Source organism: Parasteatoda tepidariorum, chromosome 8 (genome assembly GCF_982258835.1).
Source record: "Parasteatoda tepidariorum strain Cologne lab strain chromosome 8, Ptep-v5.0, whole genome shotgun sequence".
NCBI lineage: Eukaryota > Metazoa > Arthropoda > Arachnida > Araneae > Theridiidae > Parasteatoda > Parasteatoda tepidariorum.
The window spans coordinates 54,766,670-54,794,131 of record NC_141762.1 but is presented as its reverse complement, the minus strand read 5'-3'; the positions used below and the strand labels follow the sequence as shown (position 1 = coordinate 54,794,131).

The 27,462-nt window shown below is 29.9% G+C and overlaps 1 protein-coding gene and 1 long non-coding RNA gene across 7 annotated transcripts in view; one reads left to right on the top strand and one right to left on the bottom strand.

Annotated features, from left to right (window-relative positions):
* LOC139425698 (uncharacterized) overlaps positions 1-27,462 on the bottom strand; it is a 105,973-nt gene that overhangs the window by 14,703 nt on the left and 63,808 nt on the right. The gene's annotated exons all lie outside the window — the stretch shown is intronic.
* Positions 1-27,462, top strand: part of LOC107439128 (sodium/potassium/calcium exchanger Nckx30C) — a 247,483-nt gene that overhangs the window by 167,073 nt on the left and 52,948 nt on the right. For all 4 annotated transcript variants that reach the window (XM_016051620.5, XM_071181363.2, XM_043039974.3 and 1 more), the window contains exon 3: positions 5,587-5,689. In XM_016051620.5, coding sequence (XP_015907106.1) covers positions 5,587-5,689 — 103 coding nt within the window. The remainder of the gene's footprint in view (positions 1-5,586; positions 5,690-27,462) is intronic.

Here is a 27,462-nt window from a genome sequence, read left to right as displayed (position 1 = left end):
ACAGTTCCTGACGCATATCCAATGAAGATCGCAAAAGACCTACTTTTTGAAATAGGTAAAGCCCACTTTATAACAGTAATCGATTTAACGAAAGGGTACTGGCAAATCCCGATGAAGGAAAGCGCCAAACCATATACAGCATTTGTCACTCATGCTGGCCATTACCAATGGAAGGTCCTTCCGTTCGGTTTAAAGAATGCTGGAAGTACCTTTCAGAAATCCATGGATAAAGTACTAGCTCGCCATAGACGCTACTGTCGCTCATATATTGATGATGTGGCGATATTTTCTAGATCTTGGGATGAACATCTCTACCACATCGACCAGGTGGTTCAAACTCTGCGAAGTGTTGGTCTAACCGCAAATCTAGAAAAGTGTGATTTCGGAAAGAGTCACGTGAAGTTCTTAGGCCATATAATAGGTTCTGGTACTCACTCTCCAGATCCTGAAAAAGTAGAAGTCATCCAAAATTTGTCTAAGCCTACCACCAAAAAGGAAGTTAGAAGTCTATTAGGGCTGGTGAGCTATTATAGAGAATATATCCGAAATTTTTCTGAAATAGTTCTACCTTTAACGAACCTTACTAAAAAGAATGTTCCAAATAATATTTCATGGGACTCGAAAGCAGAAGCATCCTTCAACAAACTTAAACAAGAGCTGATAAAAATGCCATCACTACATACTCCAGACATCGATAAACCCTTTCAACTCTATACTGATGCGTCTGCGTTTGCAATTGGAGCATGTTTAGCTCAAAATAATGAACAAGGAAAAGAGATGCCCATCGCATTTTTTAGCAAAAAACTAAATCCTTGCCAACAACGATGGTCAACCATTGAGAGGGAAGCGTTTTGTGTCATCGAAGCCTTGAAAAAGTTTGATACTTGGATTTTCGGTGCCAAGGTACAAATTGTATCAGACCATAATCCCCTTACTTACCTGACCCGAAGTACCCTTCATGGGGCTAAACTCTCTCGGTGGGCCTTAGCATTACAACGCTATAATATGACTTTAACATACCGTAAGGGCAGTTCACATGGAAATGCCGACGCATTATCAAGGTTAACAGTTAATTCCTAAAGAAATCATGTATATATATTTGTCTTAAACTCGGAACAAAACTTAAATGTCAGGGCTGTTTAAAAAAAAAAAAGTGTTTTTTTTTTGCATTGATAACGTGTAAAAGAAAAAATATATAAATAAATAATTTTTTTTGTAATATTTTGAATTGTTTATATTTATGTTTTTATTTATCATAAGGAATATAGTTTTTTTATATACTTATATATATATATATTTATGATTTTTGGGAGCTGCATATTTTGGAGCTCTCACTTGAATTTCATCACCTGAATAGAAGCTGGGTTGCTGTTTTTTTTTTAATTGTATTTTTCAGGTTTTCTCTCTCTCTCTCTCAGCAGCATTGTCTCTAAGGTGACGAATGTGCTTCCTTTGGGGGGACTTGTAAGAATCGTCGACAATAGATGGCGCTGCGAGATACGAAAAAACTTAAGAAAAGAAAAGAAGCTGAGAGGTTCTCTAGCTTGGTGGTGAGAAGACTGGAATGTTCTATGATGGAGCGCGAAGTTTCATTGATTATGTGATTAATTACTATTATTTTCTATATACTTCATGTTTGTTCCGTGGCATAAGTATGCATCTAAATAAAATCGTTTATGCCAAGAAAGGTTTATGGTGAAATCATTTCACATTGAAAGGTCTGAAAAAGAACCTGCGAAATATTACTATATCATTCATGAATTTTTTAATTCCATTTATCTATTAGTCATATATTGCAAGAATTTTCACTCTGAAACTACGCTATACTTACCGGCAGCAGTCTATATATTTTAACAACTGTAAAGTTTTTCCTTTACGGTTTGGTACAACTGGTATGGTTAAAAGCCGTGAATATAAAACTATAGGGGAGAGTGGGGTCAATTGTAACAGGGTACGATTGTAACAGAGCAAAAATTTCGAGCGTCGGGTTCTAGATTTGGTTCCTAGGTGGCGCACAAGGTGTATTTAATAAATCTACATGTACACCCCTGATGGCAACCATTTTTATGTACTTTTGAAAGTGTTACATCACAAAAGATATTTTCACGCCACGCAAGTACTTTTTTTGGTATTAGAATATTATATTGTAGCAAAGTAATTTTGTTTAAACAAATAAAAATTAGTAACCGAATATGTAAGTGGACACTTTAATTAACATTTCAATAAAAAAAGATTAGTTTTGCTAATTAACTAGCATTGTTTTTAACAAATGAAGCTGAAATGGCGTCTTGGGGACAATTGTAACAATAAGTAAAGGGACGATTGTAACAGCTGAAAATAAATAATCTTATGTTTACAAACCATTACTTAACTCTTTAAGAACCACCAATAGTTTCCTATATCATTTATATTATGTTGCATGTGCATTATTTTATTTGTCACCTTTCACAGCATAAATTAAAATTTTTAACCCCTTAAAGTTAAAAGTTTAACCCTTTAGGTTTCTGCTCATTATTATTTTTACTCCTAAAATAATACTACTATTTTGATCAATAAAAAATATATCACAACTATGATAATATGTATAATTAACTATGTTTTAGTTGAATTTATGAACTGTTACACGTGACCCCGTAAGTGGGGACAATTGTAACAACTGCACGACTGTCAAAAATTATTAATAACTTATATAATAATATTTAAAATCAGGTATTTATTTTTTTTTCTAGTAGAGGATAGTCTACTTTACTCGTCTGTCAATTAATATTAATAATATATTGGATTTTTTGTTAGTTAAAAATAGTTAAGTAAAAAATGTTACAATTGACCCCACTCTCCCCTACGGTTTTTCAATCGTTTACAATTACCAACTTCATAACATAAAAATAAAAATTAATAGGACGATGGAGTTAGGCTTTTTGTTAGTTAATAAACCAGCTCTGTGGTGCGACTATCTATGCTTGTATAAGAGTATTGTGCTAGTATATTCCAGAGTCACCAATTAGGGAGTGCGGGACACTAAAAACAGTTAATATGTTGAATGAATGGAAGAAATATTGGTGTGTCACCGCTGGGATACGAACCCCTACTTAGGCGGCCATGAGATTAACAGATGGTCCTCTCGGCCTTAATATGACTCAACTGCAAGGAACGAAGTGGCTTCATAAGGTGGGCCTAGTTGGCGCGAATGAAATTTTAATTGTTTAATCGTATTAGATGAAAACAGTCAATAAACGATTTTTTCACACTATACAGCTTGAATACCATTTTTTTATGCTTATTTGACTATTTCGATTGCGTATGGTAAATTAACAATTAAAGAATTGTTACTTAAGCATTTTTTCCGAGGAATTTTAACAGCTTAGATAACTAGCGAATGAAAATATTTTTCTAAAATTTTTGTGACATTTATAATGTTTGGAAAGTAATTTCAATAAAAGAATTTTGATTTCTTGTATGTTTCAGGATTATAATTTCAAAATTTGCTCAATTTTAATGAAAAATATATTTGTAACAAAGTTATTAAGAAAGCTTACTTCAAGCGAATGAGAGTGAAATGGGTTTACATCAACAACAGAATGAAGAAAATGCATATAAATTGATCCACTTTTCTTTATATATAAATACATTTTGAAATGCTTAAAAATAGTTTGAAAGAGAAATATATTACTTTACATATACTTCTGTATAGAAAGCTTATTTTATGAGTGAAGTTAAATTTAGTTCGATTTTATTTTTTACTTTAAAATAATCTGAACGCACATTTTTTTATTACATTCTAATTCCTTGCTTACGTATTTTACTGTTGCTTAAATATATCTTCTAATTATTATATCGTATTATTTTCTTCCAATATTTCTTCCAAGCATTATGTCTTCCAAGTATTATTGTATTTTCTAAGTATTATTTTGATTGTTTTATTATCTTTTAAGACAAAAATCAGTTCATTTTTTAGGAAACCATAACTTCAAATAAAAATTATCCACAAAAAGCAAATTTGTGAGTGTGCGCAAAAACTGGATTCGTCCCTGGGTGCTTAAAAACCTAGCAACATGTAAGAAATGTTACTAGAAACATAATATTTTTTGCCAATCTGTGTAATCCTTGGAATCCATTTTTACCGGAACTGTCGTGAACTCGGTTTATTGAAAACCCAGATTTCGGGAAATTCTCAATTATAATAAATACTGTTACAATCCACTATACCTTTATTCGAAAATCTACAAATTTCTAAGGAGATGCAACGTTTCTGCTTGGACTGGAAACATGCTATTTACTACCCAAATTTGTCTTATAAACTGTACAAAAGTCTTAAACTCTCCGAAACTATTCAAAAGTGCTTCGAAATACTTAGTGTTGGTAGGAATTAAATGACTTTTAACTTCAAATGTAATCACTATTTATAAAAATATACGTTTGTCTGTCTGTCATTCTTTTATAAATTTCTTAACCATCCAATCGAGAACAATGAAATTTGGTCTACTGATAGTTAGAAGTCTGGGGAAGGTCACTGACGAGACGATTTTAGAGCATTTCATAACGAATTGTTCGAACGGGATGAGCGAAAAACGAAATGGAATTTTCTAATAGGTTAAAAGTTAACCACTGTTTTATATTAAACTCCAAAGTTTAATATATTTTAAAGAGTGAACAATTTTGAAATGGATATTTATTTATGAAATCAGTTGCATAAATTTTAAAAACATCTATAAGACCTAATATCCATAAAGCTTAATTAAAACTCGTGATACTTCTGAGTAGTTAAAACAAATTCCTTTTCAAAAAAGAGATTCCCGAATCAAAATTACAGCTTAATAGGAAATCTTTAAATTCTTTTATCTCAGTATTTTTCAATTTTGTTAACTTCATGTAGTTTTTCTCTCATAAAGTAACACTACAATACATAAAATAACACTCATAAATATAAAATAGCAGTAATAAAAATCACAATAAGTTTTGGAAAGTTTAGTATTTAACTTTTAGTTTAAGAATAAAAATATTCTTTAACTTAATTGTGTTTTTTAAAATAAATATGTTTTGCAGATTAGGATTCACACATAATAATACTAGTTTAATGATATTGTTCTACTCGTAATTTTTTGTTAATTTTTCAATACTTAATTGCATTGCTTAAGTTAAACGCTTTTAATATATAGATTTGGAATAAAAAGTTTTACACAGTTTAAGACAGTTTTGTTTACGACTATATCGTAAAATTTCTGACTTATATCTTTGTCAAACCATTCATGTTTTTAACTGATTCCTGAATCACACATACTAACAATCTCTTTTAAGAATAGCAAGTCGTATTCTTTAAGTACTACATGTTCTATACTTTATTACACTGCTCTTAGCGTTCTCTCATAACTTATAGCAAGCATCTAGAAATGAACAGTTGATTTGTATCTATAATTTTAATTCTTATACGGTGAATACTGTTGTTTTTTCTTCTTGAAAATTCATCAATTGCGTATTAAGCAGAATTCGGTATACGGATATTCAAATTAGTATGATTAATTATGATTCTGGTATTTCGTAATATCTGAATAATGTAAATAATTCTATTATTTTTGTTTGTACTTGCAGATGAAGAAGCGGCGGGCAAGTACTCCTATTTTGCACGCAGGAAGCAAGTTTCGCCATGGCCTATTGCAGCTCATGATTCATTCGATTGATCCATTACATGATGGTAAGTGAATAGTTTCTCGTAGCATAATAATTTAATCATTTTAAAAATATTAGCTCATGCAACCGACTCCCTATAGAAATATTTTAAAGATTAAATGTTCTTTCTTTTTATTTTCTAACGTTCACTTTACTTATTTAGACTGGGAATATATTCCTTCAGAACTTAATGTACAAGCCTTTAAAATACTATAGGTGAAAAAGATTGTTTTCAAGTATTTGTACCATATTACCATTCTATAAAACGTATTTTAAAGCTTTAGAAATCACAGTTATTATATAGTCAAAATTGTTTATGATTTTAAAAGTGTTTCATTACTGCTGTACGGAAAATATAACCTGGTTATAAAATATATTTTAAAAGATTCTTTTGATACATATCAATTTAATTCCAAACGTACATATACAACTTTTAAGTACCAATAGTAAACTATAAAAAATTATATAAAAAACATTTCATTTAATAACATTTTCAATATTGAGTTTCAGACAATCTAAATATTAGAAGAGCTTTCTTCATCACTTGTTGGTAAGAACGCGTGTTGTGTAGGTAATAAAATGTAAAGACACTCATTAATTAGTGTACTATGTACTACATGGTTGATGTAACAATGTGTAACTGCAGTTTTCCTTAATCATGTAAGTATTGACTTTCTAATGTAGTTTCCTTTCTAATAAATGGATGGCAGCACAATCCTTTCTATCTTACAACTATATAAACGAACTGTTATTAGTAAATTTTAAATAAATAGTATCTAAACTTGCTTGCTTGGTATGTAAAAGACACCATACACTTTTATGGTTTAAAATATTTGTTTAAATTCTTATTTATTTTAAATATTGCCTTGAAAACTATCATTTTCTGACACTTTTTAAATGGAGAGTTTTGTCGAGTGAAAATCATACATTGAACATATGAACATAAGTGAATATAATTAAATATTAACTTAAGCTAAACCTACTCCCGAAGAATTTGTTATTAGTAGACTGGCTTGAATTTCGTATGCACATACATTTAAATAATTAGAAAATATTTGATATTCAAATTTCCATTTACGCTTAATATTAAATAATTGAGAATGCTTTTACGGCAAATTGATCAAATATTCTCCTCTTTTGAGCAAATAGTGTATAAAATAACAGATTTAAATCAAAACGCGCTGTTTTCAGTCATCAATGCAAACAGAGATTGGGTGTTATAGTTTGTATTTGACTCAAAACAGAATAATATATAAATAATCATATTGTCTATGAATAATTACTTGATACAGCAACTTGTATTATGTAAAATTAACAGTTATTGCTAAAATTTAGGATTGAACCAATTTTATTACTTACTGCGTTTTTATTTATTCGCCTTCGTGTGTTTTGCATAATCTTAAAATTAAAAATTTAACCACTTTCCGACTAGCTAGAGAAATAAAACTTTAATTGGACCTCTGTGCAGAATAACAATACAAGTTTAAATTGTTTTTGGTTTGAAAAATAAGCTAATTTAATGTATAGCAAATCCGAATTTATCGTCAATTGAAACTCTGACTAACTAGAGCTGTCACATTTTTCTAGAGTTGCGTTCTGAATGACAATACAAGTTTTCAATTGCTTCCTAACCTCAATAATAATTTTTTTCCTTATCCTTTTCATAGTCAATGGAAATTTTGACATATTTCCGTAACAGAAAACTTTTTTAATGAAAAAGTTCTCTTTAGAAAAAAAGCGTTTTTAAACGAACTGAAAAAGAAATTTATTTTATTTTAATTCGAGCAAAAACAAAATGCGGAGAAATACATCACTTCGAAATGAACTTCTTCGACAACCTGAAATTGCCCCAAGGTTTTGTTTTTGGTTTGACAAAAATAGAATTGTTTTTCTCCTTTTTAGTTCAATAGAAAAACGTGGTTCTTAAAATTTGTTTTTAAAATTTATTTTAATGATAATCTAAATTCTTACAAAAAATTTTACATGACTATGTTGTGCACCATCATTACCGTCATTTTACCACTTTTGATGATTTAATGTACATTCTTTATTATGAAACTACGAAACTTAATATTTTGCAAAGTTTGTGAACATTGAAAAACTCATCTACCATCTTGATGTTTTTTGAGTCTTTAAAATATTGTTTGTGGTTATTGTTTTTTATTAACCATATAAAAATAATATTATGAAATTCACATTTTTATGCTAGAAATAAATGTTAAAAATGAGGTTCAATAAAAAAAATGGCTACCCAAAATCGAGGTACATATAGGTATTAGATAATTATCATACAAATATTGTTTTTCGAATATTGAAATAAGTACAATTAGTGATTTTATGCCTTTTTAACGTAATATTTTATAACCTAGTTTAAGTTTTGGGACTTAGGAATCTGGAACTTAATATTGCGGTTATCTCTCAGAGACGTTCAGTATAACTCTGAAAAAGGAAACTATTTAAATATTTTAACATTAAATAGTTTAAATAATTAGATAAAATTAAAATACTTCGTTTACTGACATTCATTTTTCACAAACTGTTATAAATATAAAAAAAAATTAAACCTTGTAAAATAGATTTTGTGATTATAACTAGATGTTTACAAACTTTGTGACTTTCATAGGTGTTTATTGTACGAAAAGTTTTTGGCGTATCTTACCACTGCAGTTGAAATATCGTAATACTGCAAACTTACTTTACAAGTAAAAACTTAAAAATTGAGGATAGTACTATAAGCTTAAAGTTGTAATATGTTGTATAAGTTTAAAATGGTTTATGTTGTATTGTGATGGTTAAAAAATGTACAAAATCTTTTTGCGAAATAGAAATAAAAAATATTATGAAAAATACGTTTTTTTAATACAATCATTTTACCTAACTAGTGGGCTGCGCCCCCTGCTTGCTAACGCTCGCCAACCACGGAAAATTACTACGCAATCTTATACGGTTTGCTTCGCAAACCAAGATCCCTTCGCTCGCTACTAACTTAGGTACATTGCAAATGCACAAAATTCTAAGAATTCAAAACAATCATTCAAATTCATATAAAGACTTTTTTCAAAAAAAAATTACATCTTTTTAATAAATACTAAGTCGTTAAAATAAATTTGAATTCAAATAAATGACATATAATTCGTTAAACCTATTAGGAATGTGCTATAGTATAATTCGTGATATAAATCAAAAATCGTCAAATAAATTCGTGAAAAAAAGCGCTTTCGACAAAATACTAAAATAGAGATCTATCGACAAAGACTACTCACTTCTGCCTAGCTTAATAGTATGAGATTGCCGCAGCTGATACTCTCTGGTTATTTCAGTTTCCGTTTCTAAAAGTGTTATATGTTGAGCCACCTCAACTAGATTTGGCATGTGACATTTTTATCGGCAATCATTGGTCGATTTTCTAGCGTTGCCATTCGGGGAGTTGTAATGAGGCGTTTTTTTTTTGTCGCCGTGTAAGAGAAATAGTAACGTAAACAAAACAAAGCAAACGTTGCCGCAGGCGGAAAAGAAATACAGACAAAATTTGGGAACCATGTAAGAGAACTATATATATTAGATTTTTTAAAATCTATTTCAGAATTTTAAGAAAAATAGATAAAAGCTAATTCATTTTTCTAAAATAATTTATCTTTTGTGTGCACCAACGGACTACAAACTGAACATTTTTAAACATACACGGTTATGAACCTTCAGTCTGTAGTATATGCAAACAAGAACCTTATTAGGTTATATTTTATTTTATAAATTTAAAATCTGAACTTATATCAAATTCTCCTTAATAAACTTTTACAAATTAGTCTCATTCTAGGCTGTTTTGAAATATGTCACACTTGTTTAACGATAGCCAAGGAAAACTTTCTACTAACTCTTAAATTATTAACTCATTAATAATTAAAGAAAGATCTTAATGATATAAACCTTTATCTCTTTAGACACATTTAATTAAATTACTGTTATGTTGAGATGCTTATATTGTTTAACGATTAATAATTGCTAAAAAGAAAAATTTTTATTACATAAATATTTTATTCTGTAAATTTAAAATTCGAACTTATATCAAATTCTCCTTAATAAACTTCCACAAATTAGTCTCATTCCAGACTGTTTCAAAATGTGTCACATTTGTTTAACGGCAGCCAAGGACAACTTTCTAGTAACTCTTAAATTATTGAGTCATTAAAAATTAAAGAAAGATTTTAACGATATAAACTTTTATCTACTTAGACACATTTAATTAAATTACAGTTATGTTGAGATGCTTACATTTTTTAACGATTAATTATATAAAGGAAAAATATAATGCTTGATGAAAGTATCCTTTATCAGTTGAAAAATAAATATTTCACTTCAAAATAGTTCAATGAAAATAAAGATAACTTTATAAAGTTTTCTTTAAGCGATATCTTCCCCAGAAATCTTTATTTTTACAAATTTTAAACTTATTTAGCGAAATGTTTTTCTTGTTGTTGTTTTGAACTTGGCTTAATTAAGTTACATGCATCAGGTTAGTGCTTTTTTTACGATAAAAATATACTGATCAAAAAATAGTTTGAAAAAAAGTATTATTTAATACACATTAAATAAAATTCTACGGGCTGTTTCAAGAAACTTATTGAATTTAATAATTTACTCAAAAATGTAATAAAATGCTTGATTTAGCAATGATGTTGTTGAATATAAAATGCAATGCATCGATATACTTTTTTATTTATAATATATTAATCTGAAGAAAAAAAACACATATTTTATGCATTTTTGTACGACTGTCAACATTAAGCTTATTTTTTTCATTCAATAACATTCTCTAAAAATGATTTGGTGACTTTAATTTTAACACATTGGTTATTTCATCTATTTGTCATACGTCTCATTAGTCTTACGTCTACGCATAAAACTGGGGAATTTTTTTGTTTTGTTTTCTGCTGCGTGAAATTTTTATACCGATCTTTGATATTTTTACATTGCTGATTTTAAATCAGTTTCTCTCGGCAATCAACAGTTTTTTTTAAACATTTCTAGTCTACTTTCTTCTTGAAATGTACAAGTTTAAAATCGTTTTACATAACACGGTTCACATAAATGTTGCTACAAGCTTCTAGTAGACTTAGGGAATATCATCAAAATTAAAACTGAAGAGGAACCCATCCCCTGAAATGTCATCATACACCACTAGGAGATTATTATATTTTACTACCCGTTCAGAAGTACAAAAAGAAATGTTGCATAATTGAAAAGGTGTATGATGACATTTCCAGGTATGAGTTTCAATACAATTTTAATTCAGATAATATGCCCTAACTCCCATAAAAGTTTGCTGCAACATTTATCCGTGCTTCCATTACATAAAAGTTTTTAACTTGCGCATTTCGACAAAAAATGGACTGAAAATATCATTAAAAAACTAGCTTAGGGAAAAAAACCGATTGCAGATTTGAAATCAGCGATACGAAAGCACTCAGATCTGTTCAAAAAATTCTCATGCAACCGAAAACAAACAAAAAAAATAATTGTTCCCCAGTGAACACAAAAACGTTAAACTAGGCCCCGATTTCCCATACTTAAGACACTGATGCACTTAAAATTAGATCATGAGAATTCGTATTCAAATATTTAATACAGAATTTCTAATCAATTACTTAATACATAGTTTTAATACAGAATATTTTACTTTAGTCAATAAAATTTTTTAATTTCATCCAATTATATGAATTCTAATTGCTCCACAAAGGTAACTTGTTGATTTCATCAAATCACGAAGAATTGCCGAAAACATAATAGATCATATAGCATAACAAGCTATAGCATTATTGCTATGAATATAGCAAAGCATGATAGTGAAAATACAAAACGATTAACTCGTTCTTGTAGCCCAAAACAAAATAGTTCTTTGGAAAAAATATTTATAAACTGCAGCAATGTATCCCTGCTATGTGGAAGAATTTATTGGTACTATTGTTCCTGTCCACAGATGTGACCTATTACTTTGGGTACAACTAATTTGAAGATAAAAGTACATTTAAGTTTGAAATAAAGTTTTTTTTAATAAAGTTTTTTTAAAGTTTTTAAGTACATCAGTACTCTTGATATATTTATTATATTATCAAAAGAGTTATTTATTGGGACATTATTAAATAGGGTATTTTTTAATTGTAACCCTGGACATTTGGTAAACAGTAAGGGGTGACAATTAATAGACCTGACTAATCACTATCTTTAGACTATCTTTAAACAATAAATTATTATATTTTTAATGAACCGTTTCTATATATTCAACAAGTTTAAGTTTTATTACGGCTTATAAATTACTTAGACTAATTGTACCTATTGTCTTTAACTTTTATTTTGAATATCTGTTAGTAGAAATTCTGACTTTTCTGAGAATAGTTCTTGAATCAAATATTCATCCATTTTAAAAATATGGTTTGTATGAATTGATTGTGATTTTACACTATTGATTTAGTTGTTTAATTATATAAAACAGACTAAGACTAAATAAACATAAATAATTACTCTAAAAAAATAAAGGAATTTTTATTTCATTAATTTAACATTACTTTTAATATATATTTTTTTTATAATTATACTATACATAATTCCAAACATCCAAGAAATATGTATGTAATCATGCTTAATAACATCGCTTATCTGAAAAATTTACAAGATACTTAAAACATGAAGGATTGGAGACCATAATGATTTGTGAAATAACTGGAAAAATTGTATCATAAATATCATAAATATTCATAAGCAAAGCATCGGTTATTTTGTCAGGATTTTTCATTTCTCTTTACACTTCTACAACACTCTGGCAAGAATACGTTTTTTTCGATGCTAACGCGCATTTCCGATAACAACGAAAGAAATCTCATTTCATTCGCCGCTAGTAATACATAAACTAATTAAACTTCTTCAAGAAGTATCACGTGTTCGCTGTTATTTGGGATAAAGCAGAACATGTTCTGACTGTGCATTCGATTTTTGAATGAACACTACGCGCATGCACTGACGAGAAAATTCATTCTTATGATTCTTAGAGTCTTAAAGAAAGTATGTCTGCTCTAATCCTAAAGAGATTTATTTAACGAAAATAAAAGAATATTTAAGTAGAAGGAGAATTCTCATGTTGAAATGACAACATATTGAAATTACGGTTGTTTAAAAACCCACATGAAAAGGACCGTAAAAACGAAAAAATAACCGTAAAAAAATGGTTGGAAAATAATCTAACGACTTAAAATTATTCGTCTTAACCACTTGAAATTATTCGTATCAACCTAGGAAGAAAATCCTCTTCAATGCTCTTTTTACCAAGAATATAAAACACAATTTGAGTGCCTTATTAAATTCGAAGATAAACATCAATTTTAAACTATATACCACAAAACTATAAAACTCGTCTGAATTTTGAAACCGTGAAATGTTTCAAATATTTCAAACAGTTTTAAACCTTTAAAAAAAGATGCTATTTTGGTAGGTTTTTTTTATTTAGATAAAAGTTGTTTAAACATCTGACTAATAATTCTGTATGAGTTTTTTATGTTTTTCTGCATATTTTATTTTATAATTGGCGTTGAAAAGCCGATCCAATTCTGAGTTCACGACTATCAGTGTTCTCCACCGTAGCCTTGTAATTTTGAACCAGATCCTGAAAACCACCAACGATTTGCCTAATGGCAAAGGGATTCTAACCCATGATACGTCTTCCAGTTTGGATAATTTTGCGTCAGCACTGTGATCGATGCGAATCGGGATTGATTTCATATGGACCAGCCACCGCTGAGATTCGATCCTGGGTTTACCTCAATGGGAGGTGAACACTCTATCCCCTGAGTCACCAAGGCTCCATCTACCATAGCCACTTTTCATTTAACGAAAAATTATACTCTAAACGCTTTTTATTTCTTTACAAAATATAAATAAATATTATGGATTTTCTTCATGCTTAAATTTTGCTCCATTTCCATAATCACTGTGCAGGGTGCTGGCAAATGTTAATTGACTTATCATGACTAACTGTTACGAGCTCTCAATGGAAATAAAAATAGAATATTACTCGCGTAAAAACATTATTCCATATGACGTGAAAAACTTTCTGAGAACAACATGTGTTCTAATACGAGCACATTTAATGTGAACAACACATAATTCATCTCTGCGTATCATAAACATTAAATCGCGTGTTTATCTGCAATGATGTGCAGACCTAAACAATTTAAACATAAAATTTAGTTCTTGAAGAATATTTTTCTATTTGTGAAAGGCCCCCTTTTCTTGACTGCGTCACGTAATAATAACCTTGAAACGTCCCTACACTCACCCGGATACAAAGGAGCACACGAAACCAATGATGCCAAAGTATTCGTGACAAATGAAAGAAATCTTTTCCTCGGAGCTTAAACAACCCCCATCGTACACACTTCCTTTTAGCACGAAGGAATATCTTAGTAAAAGTTTTAAGAGATGGAGTTTTTAAATATAAAGAAATCAGAGAGACACGAACTTGTGCATCTTGACAGTGGCCATTTGTTTAAAAATTTTCGGCTTTTGGCATTCTCCGCAGTGCATTTATTTTTCAGTAGTTGGGCTCGAGAATGAAATATTAATATTAAAACTATGTGAAATATTTTACTGATTTTTGAAAGTAAATATAGGAAACTAAAAGTTATTTTTTAAAAGGTTTTTAGTTTGTTTAAAAGTTTGAGAACTCCTGTAACAAGTATTGATTTAGTATATTCTAGCTAAAACATCGACGGGTTTACTTATTTATTTCTAATAAATAAATTTACTTGCCGTTTAAAGTTCAATGACTGTTAACTGACATTGCATATGTTGTTTTGTGTGAATGGAACACTCTGTTTCTTAAACGGTCTCTATTTTTTAATTAAAATTGTCAATAATAGTGTCTGACCGAGAACAAAATATCGCATACATCAAATAGTACACGAGCACAGGTGATGGACATAATCTAAATATGTAATTGAACTTGAATTCAGGTGTGATTCAAGAAAGATATTGTGTCAGTACTGAGCGACCGTAAAGAAAGAAGAGTCTCAAGCTTCAGACAGTAAACATGGTGGTGATCGCTATGTAAAAAAGTGATTTCTCCAGTTGTTAGGTATGACTTACAAAAGATAACGTCTCTGTACTTTTTTCCCGACCGTCGAAAGAAGAGTCGTAGAACTTAAACAGAAGACTAGTTAGTTTCAGATGTTATGCAAAAATATAACCCATGACCATTCATTGGCTTTAAATATGACTCCATAAAGATAAAGATCCTGTCTCAGTACTGCCCGACTATCAAAAGAATAGCCATGGACTTAAGACAGTAGACTGGTTCGTTGCTTATGATATAAACATGTGATTCAACTGATTTAAGTATAACATCGTGAAAATAATGTCTTAATACTGTCTTACCATCAAAGGTGAACTCCCAGATTTCAGGCAATGGACTAGTTGGTGACGTTTGTCTGATTTTGCATTCATATTAAGGAAAAGGGAACTTTCGGAGTTTATCTATCGTCCTATACTTCATTTAAGCTTTCTACTCAATCCTCCTTAGTCTCTAGAACATTGTCATTATGATCCTAAAGAAGATAATTGAACTGACCTGTATTAAACATCTGGCCACCTAATGCCGCTTGCGGCTCTTTTCTCGCTCCTCTTTAACTTGCACTTTGTCGTATTAAATCGCAGATAATTATGTGGTGGTACTAGATAATTATGTGGTATTAAAAGTATATTTAGAAAAGTATTTTACTATAAACTTGGTAGCAATTTAAAACTAAAATGGGATCATAGCGAATTTGTTTGTCTTCTATATTGGCATGGTTTAAAACTCAGTGTGCGCAATATTTTTAAACAGATGTTGTCTTATTTTTTATGAATGAAATTATCATTCTTATACGGTGATTAAACATTTTGAGTTCGGGTTTTCAATAATATTTTGTGACCTTTTCTTCCTTCAATTTAATTAATCAATAACTTCTTTAAAATTGTCTACATAAACTGTTTTCTTTTAGTCTTAATAACTTATCGCGTGTTTGTTTTCAATGCTTACTTTAACCAAAAAAAAAGTTTACTTCCGGTTTATATACGGTACAAATTAACTTTAGAATTACATTTTCTTCACGCATTATCTTCTAAAATTACTTAATATCTACATTAAAGAAAAAACATTATTGATGTTCTCGCTCAAAAAAAAAAATGAAAATAACTATTAAAATATTTGTAAAACAATAACAATATTTGGAATATATAAAAAAATCAGCAAAAAAAAAACATTGTCTTAAATTCAAAAAATAAATAAATTTAAGGCTGTGTTGGAATCAAAGACATGACACCATCAGGACTATTTTTGCTGACGTGTCAAAAGTTTTTTTTTTTTTAATCATTAAGCTACTCTCATGAAGTTCTCATTCCGAAAATACTTGGAGATTTTTTTTTCTTTCAAAAATTGTGCAATGATGGGATTTTTCTTTCCACTGGGAAATGATTTTTCATTTTTTTCCCCATTTAATAATGTTTTTTCGTGTTAGATCTCATTTTTCTGTTTGAATGGAAATACAGGTGCTTCTTTATTATTTTTTTTATCAGAAGGATTTGGTAATTCTGATGAACCTTGACAAAATTGTTGTAGATATAGCAAATAGACAATTAATCGATATAATCCAGCCATAACGTATTTTTCCAATCCTTCTAAGAAGAGTTAAAAGCTTCGAAACGCCCATCAAAAACATATTAAAAACTGTATTAATAACAACTCTTGATCTTATTAAACTCCATAGATTGATGTCAGAATATTCCACCCTGTTGTACACAACAATTATTTGTAATTTTATTAAAATTATATAATCAAAAACCTAAGCATAATCAGTTTAAGTAACATCGAATTCATAAAGCAGAAATTACTAATAGCTCGTAGCAAATTGGTTGAAGTAGAACTCTTCAAATTTTAAAGTAAGAGTCCGTGGATACGAAACAATCATTCATAAAATTAAAAAAAAAAGATTATTTTTATCGTCATAGATTTTCTATTACTTAAAGTAGGATACAAGATAAAAAATTAAACTGTTGAAAGAATTTATTACCTTTTTTTCAACTATCTCGAACGTAAGGAACATGGCGTTAACCATAGCAACCATCCTTTAGAAAGTTATGATTATTTGCTTTTCTGTTTTTAATGCATTTTATAAATCTATTTTCCTAAAAGATAAAACGAAACTTTGATTTTATATTATTAGATTTTATAAAAGATTTTACTAATGGATACTAGAATATGAAGAGAATTTAAAGTGTGATTATTAAGTGTAAGATCGCTTTATGGTTTGACCCTTTTAATGTAAAAAATATAGTTCAAATATTTAAACATAAATCTGTAATCATTAATTCCGATATTTATGCAATCAATTAAAAATTAATAAAAGGCTTCACCTGTTTTAATTTATTATTGTAAAACAATATTATACCTAATTAAGGCTTCGTGTTCATCATCTGAGTATTTAATTCGCAGTTTATTCTACATTTTTTGGAGAAAAATATTATTTACAGTGCTATTAATAATTAGAAATAAATTTACTTAAATATCTAGCTAATGCTAGTAGTATGAAAAGCATTATATTGTAAGAAGTATTATTGTCTATAATACGATCCATTCCATTTTCTATATTGTAAAATATTTCGGATCAAATTACAATAGAACGCTGAGTCCATGAAATCTTTAAAAATCTTTAATGTAAGTTTCTAAAAATGTTGTTTTGATATTTCAGAAGTCATTAAACTACTCTAATACTTTAATATTAAAGCTCCAAAATCGTATTATCCCTGTTTTTGAGTTAATAAAAAAGTACATAACTTTAAATCTGTTCCATTAGAATTTTCGTTTGATAGAAAAATCAATATATGCTTCGAAAAGTTTTCCGCAATTCATCACCAATTTAGCTGCTTTTGAAAGCTGAAAAGCTTGTAAGAAAAGAAAAATATTTTATTAATCCTTCAACGTTGCCATCGTGGGAGAAAATCCAATAAGATTATCATGTTTTCACACATAAAGAAGCAAATTCATCGTTCAGTATAACAGTTGCCAACGCTGAAAATAAAATTGCTCTCTGTATTTTCTTAAATCGTTAAATCAGGGTGCAGTAGTTTACCTTTCAGACTTTCTTACGTTTAGCAAAGGTTACCTTTAAATCTCTAGGCAACCTGGCATGGGTTGTTGGAAGTTAAGTAATTAATCGCCTTGCATTTTGTTTTTAAATCAAGGATAAAGAATAAAAAACTGATTGAAATTTTAGTTATTAATCAATGCAGGATGGTACTTTTCAGCTAGACATAATTGTATGAACATAATTTTCAAATGAAATTGCTCACATTTTTTAATAAAAAATCAATATTTAATAATGCAGGATGAAAGTTAAAAGTCTAGATATGATGTAAAATTTCGATGTTAAATATTATTTCAATCTTTTTTAATGTTAAGTACAGGTTTATAAGATGTAATTTGATAAATTAAATTGGAAAAAAAAGACAAAAACATAATGACTGGAGCATAGTAGAAAATGGATACTTAAATTTCCCAAAACTTCCTTCGTTTTTGTTTAAAAAAATTTCCTGGTATATGCTCCAAGCTAAAACTTCGTCAAAGTGACGAAAAAACTATCTTCATTTCTTCGAAGAAACGAATTGCGTCAAAATTAGGAAATATTCCGCCATTCTATTTTTTTCTCTAAAATAAATGAAACCTTATAGCGCGTAATATATCAAAGTTGATTAATAATCACTTTATCGTGGGCACCATATTGGTGGATCAATGTTACCAAAACAACACAGAAGGACAGATAGAACAGAGCGATGAATTACACATATGACCGAAACGCGATTCGAAACATGGATCTACCTGGTACAAGGCAACTTCTTGACCATCTTACAGGCAGGTTGGTTTGTTTCGTCACTGTATTTTCGATGTCTAGTTTTCATTCTAATTTCATCATTCTAGTTAACAACCTCCCACAATGCACCACGATGGGATACCGAGTTGAGAAAACACTTTTGTTATACATTTGAGATTACTTCTATAGATATACTTCTGATAAAAATAATCAAGTGATTTCGCGATGAACTAACTGATTCTCAAACTTAACGAAATATAGCTCAAGGGTTGCTAAATCGTCAAAAGGGAGAATTTTATTTTTGAAAGCTAACGTAGTTCCGAGTGTAAACTTATGTTTTTTTTCTTTCTTTTTTTAATCTTTTTTTCTTTATGAATACAAAAACCTGTTTATTTTCGAAAATATTTACTACATTTTTGTACAATCCAGCAATCATGTGCCAATGAGGCACATGATTGCGGATATGATAGCTTTTCGTTACGCAAGGAGTTCATCTCGTGATAGTCAGTAGACACTAACACATACTTTGCCTGTTCATGCCATACCAGTTTTCACCTCGACTTTGAAACTAAATCCTTTTACATTAAACCGTAGTCACGAAGTTAAATTACTTTCTATTTAACTGCAGTCACCAAGCTGAATTATTTTCCATTAAACCATAGTCACTAAAAATAATCATTTTCTATTAAACCGTAGACGTGAAGTTTGATCATTTTCTGTTAAACCGTAGTCGCGAAACTGAATAATTTTCCATTAAACTGCAGTCGAGTAGATGACTCACTTTCGAGTAAACACCTTTTACTGTTTCAAAGAAACATAACATACATGGACTGTAAGCTGGACATGGCACCCATTGATTCTCTGATTTGAAAGAACAATCCACCGGAAGATGAATCAGTTCCAACCACAAAATAAAATGTGAAATGAACACTTTCTCTAAGGCATGGTAGGAAGCTGGCATGATATAAGCATGCAAAATTGTCACAATGCATACAAGAATGCCTATGCCAAAATGAAAATTATGTAGAAAAATAGACAAAGGATGATGTAGTATGCTTCAATTATATAAGATGTGAAAACTTAAAATGTTGTAAATGTTACACCAAATAAGCAGTTTAATTGCATTTAAAAAAAAAAGAGAATGAAAAAAGAGAGAACTTACTTTTGGAACTGCCACCTTATCCAACTCCACTTAAAGGCAAATGGTTATTAACGGTAGCTTAGAAGATAAAGCTTTCGCCTCCCAATGAGATGACCCAGGTTTGAAACCCAGTGGTGGCTGGTTGGAATTCCGCTCTGCGCTGGTTGGAGTTCTGTTTACAAACTCCACTCTCGTCTCGCTCTACTTACCGTGCGGACGTAAAATGTTTTCAGTGGTAGGCTGTTTATGGGTGAGAATTCCCTGAATCCTGCTAACTGTAAGAGGTTTTCGTGGTTTTCCCCTCCATGAAACTCTAATGCTGTTAAATTCCATGAAAAAAGTTCGCCAAGACGGGTAGTTTATCCAAGAGTTTCCTTGTTCAAAATTACACGCCTACAGAGTTGAACATTGATAGTCGTAATTTCAGAATCCGGTCGATTGCTCAACACGGGTTATAAAGTTTGAAACAAAATAATTATTAACCCTAATTATTTAATTGGAATTAACTTAATGATTAGTCGAATAATTTTCAACTATTATCATATATTGGGGGGGGGGAGAACTCTGAAGGTGAATGGTTAAGAGCGATTTATTTGCAACCTTTCTAATGAGACTATGTGTTCTGAAATAAATTATACCAGGATAAAACTGAATAAAATGTATAACTCTTTATTCAACATGTACTCTTATAAATGGAAGCAGTTGATTTAGGTCGTTTAATAATTAGTTTTCAAACTGTTGACGATCTAACTATTAAAAGTATTCTCGGTTTATTATGAAGTTTCACGAGAGATTATTAAACGGTTGTTAAGAATTCGACAATGGGAAAATTATCTAGCGTAATACATGAATAGAAAATGATATACTTAATATTTACTTTGTAACTATGATATTTTGGTTTCAAATTATGCCTAGACATATGTTTAAATTTATTTTCAAATTGAGTGGTTTCAAACTTAATTGCTCTAGTAAACTGTTCTAAACTGTTGACATTCAAAACTGTTAATTTATAGAGTATATTTTAGAGTATTATAAGCATCTTTTTGATACCAGAATTATATTGACATCAGTTTCGCGTTTGTATTTACTTCGCCGACAATCCCTACTAATTTCATATTTTAATCAAGATAATACTTTACCACTTAGTTCTCGTTGAATAAATAGATTTGAATTATTAGAAATAATTTATCTTGTCATTGTGTGTAATGTCATGTCCATGAAAGCCAATATATTTCTCTTAAGATCACTCAAAACAAATTCAAATAAATTACGAATTACACCAATTTTTTTATGATAAAAAAATACCAATATTGTTCCACGCTATGTTATAATGGTATAAACATCTATTTTTTAAAACTCTAGTTTTATAACAAATAAAAAAATAGTGAAACAAATACATTTTACTAACAGATCCTTTTTATTTCTTTTATTATAAATTCGTGTATCACTTCAAAGAAAATATGTTAATTATTGAATCATAATATCTGCTACCTAAATTGATCGAATTATTAAGAAATTTATCTTTAATACCAAACTTAAGGCGTGAAATGGGTAATAAGATGTTAAGTCAGTGTTAGAGATATATAACTCTCATTTTTGACGATTCTATCCTTGAGCTGTATTTTGTTATCTTAGACAATTATTTCTCCGCGAAATCACATGATTTTTAACAAAATATGAATTTTAACATAATTGACGATTCTTCACTCATTTGTCTTCTCAGTGAACTCTGAAAGTTCTCAAATATTTTTTTTTTAAATCTAATTTTAAAACCGTTTTCACAATATGAAATGATGCAACAAAGGTTAATGTAATCGCGTGCTAATCATGATTTCCGATGAGAATTCCTGGCTGTGAGAAAATCTTCTCTCATTCATTTTATTTTAAATTTTAATCTAGATTTCCAATCAATTGGGTTAATTGATATTTAAAATAAAGTCGAACGATTCTGAAAAAATTCATAACTTCAAACAGACATAGATTTTTTCTCAGTTTGACGAAATATTCACTCGAAGCATTTACCAGGAAATGGTTTCGTCAAATACGAAGAAATTCGTAAATTTCGTAAATTTTGAGAATTTATTTTTTATACCCGTGTCCATACATCATTTCATATACCATTTCATACCGGTATCATACCAGAACCTGTATGATACCGTTTATGAAATACCGTTTTCGGTATAATAATATTGGGGGAGGTTTAAGACTGGAACCAGTATCCTACCAGAACCGGTGTTTTATAAACCTGTATTATTTTTTTTAAAAATTTTTCCTAATTGGGTACTGCTGGTGAACCATGTTTCAAATTAAATTAAGCCGCAGTATTGTGTAATCAAGTTTAAGAAGCATCTCATCAAGCTCACTGAAAATTTTAATTTTATTACATTTTAATGTATTCCAAAATTTCCAAATTTTTTTTTTAACTGATATCTCTCTTTTGAAATATAAATCTCTCTATCTCTTTTCAAATATAAATTAAGATATATTCTATTTATTTTCATGCTCATTTGTATTCAATTTTATTCATTGAGTATTTTCATTCGATTTTCAAGGTTTATTTTTTTAATCGATATTTTTCTATTCTTCTGAAATTTCTATAATTTAAAATGAGAAATTCAAGAATATATCATCTCCTTTATGTCTTGGAGTATTTACTAGATAGAGAAAGGAAAACTCTAAATTTCGTTTTGATCGATTATTGGTCAAAGACTGATGACGACACATTGTATTCCCTTGCGGAAAACTCTTAGTTTCAGCAAGTAATCAATCGTCGTTTTGCGTTCATTGAAAAGCTTCCTTAGAGACTTATGCGCAAGCTTTCTTTTCCTCTAATCTCTTACTTTTTATGTGTATCGAAGAGAAATGAGAAACCCATTTTTCTTGAGATACATTTAAGAGTTATGTGTGCTCTTGCTTTCTTTTGCTTTTACGAATCGCAGGGAAAAAAATGAAAGTTAGACATGGACTAAGAGTAAATAAAACCCAGAAGGATACCAGATGGGGTCTTTCAATTTCACAAAAACAGACGACCGGATCTAATTCGATATGCAGTCTTGTTTTGAACTTATTGCTTTTGTAGTAGTTTGTTTCTTTGTTTGCTCTGATATTCTAAACATTTACTTGAAGAACTGGAAGGCTCGTTTTGATGCCAGGACTGTAACCAGAATGTAATGATAAAATTGACTCAAGAATTTATAGCATGTTTTTGTCGCAATGGAATTTACAGCTTCGCAGAGAAATTTTTTATGTCCAGGAGCAACACAGAGGGATTGTGACTAAATTTTTATTATTTTTTACTTTATTATTTTTTTATTTTATTATTTGCATAAATAAAACACTTATGGTCATATTTATGAAAATAAAAAAAAATATTATCATAGATAACTACAGATGTTGATATAACAATAAGGAAAAGGATCTGGCTGACAAGGATTAACAAGACAGACAAGAATCAAACAGACAACAACTATTAGTCTATGACAACAGACATAGACAGAAGTGCCTGTTTAAAAACTATCTAATTAAAGAGATGTCAAAATTAAAGTTAATGAATTAAAAAGAAAGATAACTTTTTTGAAAATTGATCGATTATATTAAATAGTTTGCTTCAATTTCAGGCCTTGTTAAAATGCATTCAAAATATATTTTTCTTCAAATTAATTTGGCACAAACAGCCATTATACATTTTTATACTAAACAAAATATACAACAATTCAGTAGTTGGATTTGGTAACAGTTTTGTAAGGCAACAAAAAATTGAGAATCAGAAACAAAATTAAGGAAGCCGCAGTTTAGACATTAAATTTAATAAAGAAATGTGAGTACTATGCGAAATATTGTATCGAAATATTGCCTTAAAATAATATTTTTGAACTAATTAATGCCTATAATGACATCCTGTTTGCCATTTATTCTGCATTACAAATGTGCAAAATTTGGGAACTTTTTTTTAACATGTTTACATTAAAAATGCGAATGTAAAGTGAGATCCTTATCATTAACAAATACTCATAAAGGAATTCTGCAAAAAAATGTCTTGCTGGGCATAAAGTGTGAATTTGAAAGATTGCATTTCAATTGAATTTAAAATGCAATTGCAGTGAAACATCTAGGGCAAGACTACCATGCAGTACACGAGAAATTGATCGATCATGACGGAACTGTTCCATAATTCCCATCAGACGCTCCAAGTAGGTCTGAAATGCGAATCTTTGACGTTGGACTACGTCGCTCGCAGCCGATAATTGACGTAAACCTCATACCTGAATGGAGATATGCGTGAAGGGCGAAATCAGCAAAATGCGCACAGTATGTTTTGGATATAACTTGGCCGCATCCTCACAGATTGCTCTCTAGCTGCATCATACAAAAACTGAAAAACAATAAAGCTCCAGGTGAGGACGGGATAAAGAATAAGATGATAAAACTATTACCAAACAACTACATCTGCAAAATCACGCATATTTTTAATGTCTGTCTTGCTCATAATTACTACCCACAAATCTGGAAAAACGCATCAGTCATTCTATTTCTCAAGAAAAATAAGAACCCAAGCTGCCCTGAGAGTTATCGCCCAATCAGTCTACTTAACATACTTGGAAAAATATACGAAAAAATCATCTACAATAGAATAAAACCACTTCTTACAGCCCTCCCCGACGAACAGTATGGATTCCGACAAAAACTAGATACCACCAAACAGTTACTCCGAATAATAGACTATACTGGCAGAGCAATCATAAATAAAGAAACAATAGCCTTCCTGATGATTGACATATCCAAAGCATTTGATAAAGTATGGCACACTGGTACAATATATAAACTCATACAGCTGAATTTTCCACCCGGCATAATCAAACTCCTATCCTGCTATCTTTCTAATAGAACATTTCAAATCACCATCAAAAACAAAAAATCCACAAAGAGAAACATCACAGCCGGAGTACCACAGGGCAGCATTCTGGGACCGATATTATACATATTATACACTTATGATTTTCCTATAAACAAAGCCGATTATAACAGCATAACAGCCTATTACGCAGACGATACCGGTATTATTATTAAATCCAGAAACCCAAATCATGCTCTTCAAAAACTACAAGACCATATAGACGAAATAGAAGACTGGTGCTTAAAATGGAAAACTGCAGTAAATGCTGGAAAATCACAAATATTAATTATACAAAAAAGAAGAATTAAAATACTTCCACAACTTCAACCAAAAATGTTCAACATACCAATACCAATAGTTAAAAAAGCAAATTATCTTGACCTTATAATCAATAGCAAACTCACCTGGAATGATCACATCAAAAGCACAATAGATAAAGCAAATGCAGCAATAATAGCCATACAACCATTAATATATAATCAGAATATGTCACTTAAACTAAAGAAGCTACTATATACAGCAATGATCCGCCCAATACTTACCTATGCCTCACCTGCCTGGACAACGATACCTCAACATCTACTGAAGAAATTAAACCAATGCCAAAACAAGATCCTTAGAAAAATAACCTGTGCAAGATGGTTCATCCGGAATACCAATATACATGCAGATCTCAAAATACCAACTCTATCACAGCATATATACAAGCTAAATGCAGATTTTTTCGATAAAGCCATAGAATGTAAAACAGCAAATTTTAATGAAATCTTTAAATTTGAAAATTATATGAAAGATAAAAACTACAGACCAATAGCTGCACATTTCACCTCCGACGCCTCATATCATAACTATCAAAACAAATAATTTCATCAACTTTTCTGAAAATAACGTTTACTCATGCTGATACAATTCTGAACAACTCCAAAATCAAACAAACACAGTTTAGAGCAAGCTGCTCAATTTATTTTTGATTCCTTTTTAGTTATTCAAGCAAAGAGCTTGAAACATTCATAAAAGCAACTCCATTGCCTGCTCATCTCATTGCTCAACCAAAACTGTTATAAAATTCCAGATGAATGGGATAGGGGCCGCTTCGCGGCCCAGGTGCCTAATAAAATCAAAACACTAGGACTAGGACAGATTGCTCTCTCTCTCCCCGTCGGTTCTAGCTAGCAATCCGGCATGTTCTCGCCGGTTACCTTTTCGCAGTTTATTTCTATGCTGCTTCAATGTTAAAGTGGTTAAGTTTTATATATGTTCGAATGTTTTAGTTCAATTTACAAGTTTCCTAAATGTTAATAAAGATAGTTATTTACTTAAACTTAGTGTTATTCATGAAGAAACCTATAACCCGTTCTCGGAAACATTTTCATGTGGAAAGCTTTCCTAGAGTTATATTTCTTTTTAGAGTTTAAGTGGGGACTCTAACAAAGATACCAATCAACCCCACAGGCTAAATAGACTCCATTTCTACATTCGATTATCACGTAACAATATTTGTATCTTCCCTCCTTGAATTCTTGCAAAACTGTTTCGCTGGCAGTACTTGCAAAACTGTCATGGTGGCATAACTTTGAAACAAATCACATGTTTGTGAAGATTTATGCATAATTTCGTGAGGAAAATAACTGAAATTAAGCTAAGAAAAATGTATTGTTCTTATACAAGTATTTTTCAAAATCTTTTATGTTGTTTTAAACCATAATTAGCGCATGATATTAAAAATGTTTCATTTTATTTTTATCTATTACCCTAAGACACAGGTGAGACAAAAAATGACTTACTTGAAAAGATAAAATTGACCTCCATGTCCAAAGGCTTAACTGCAAGAAGTCAGTCCAGATTTTTTTAAAAAAAAAAACTTATTGTGATATTATCAATGGTTTGACATAAGCTGCCAAAAAGAAAACTTTCTCTACAAGAAATTAGAAATCAGTCTTAAAAGGGTTAAGAGAGATAGTCACTTCTAGAACTGTTAACATTTTCTAAAATAGTTAACTCAAAAATACGTATAAATTATTAGTCACATTTTGTAGTTATTCATAATAACGCAACATTTAGAACACTGTTTGTGATTTTATTTATTGATTACTATATAATATATAAATTGTTCTAGATATTTTTTTTTAATTATAAGCATTTAAATGTATGAAGAAATTTTGGATTATTTTAATTTTTTTCTAACATATCATCCTCTACCCGTTATAAGCAAAAGTCAATGACGAAAAAACCTTTGGCTTGGAATCTATTTTTGCTTACTTTACGCAACACAAGATAATTTTATAATAGGATGGTTGATAATCGGTTTACTCGTTAAGGTTTGCCCGGTCTTTTGTAGAGGACTTTTTAAGATTACGTTGATAGTGTAAAAAATCGATACTTTAAGAAAATGGTCCTTGGATGAGGCGTTTTTTCGTAGAAGTTTCACTGTCTATGGAAACTTCAAGTTTGTGTAAGAAAGTTTTGCGTTGTTACTATTGAGCAAGCTTAATTTTGGAAATGATTTTGTAATATGCAACATTAGCTTTAACAAATAAACGTTGTACCTCAAGTTGAAGTGCGTTTTACCAGCATTATGCACGTACACAGTTTAATATAAAGGAGTTTATTTATATTTTTCAGAGAAGCCTTAGTATGAATTTGCTGAGATCCTTCAGTATCAAATTATAAATCTTATATTTTAGTAGTAAACTGTTAGTAATAATAACTGTAATATTATTATAAATTGTATAAATTTGGTAACATGATTTAATATTCTATCGCAAGGCATTCTTTAAAAAAAATTAAATTCAAGTTTCTTTTGAAATTAGATGTCAAAAATAATAAGGAAATATGGTTTTATGTGTTTCATTCATTTTTCATAGTAATTTCCA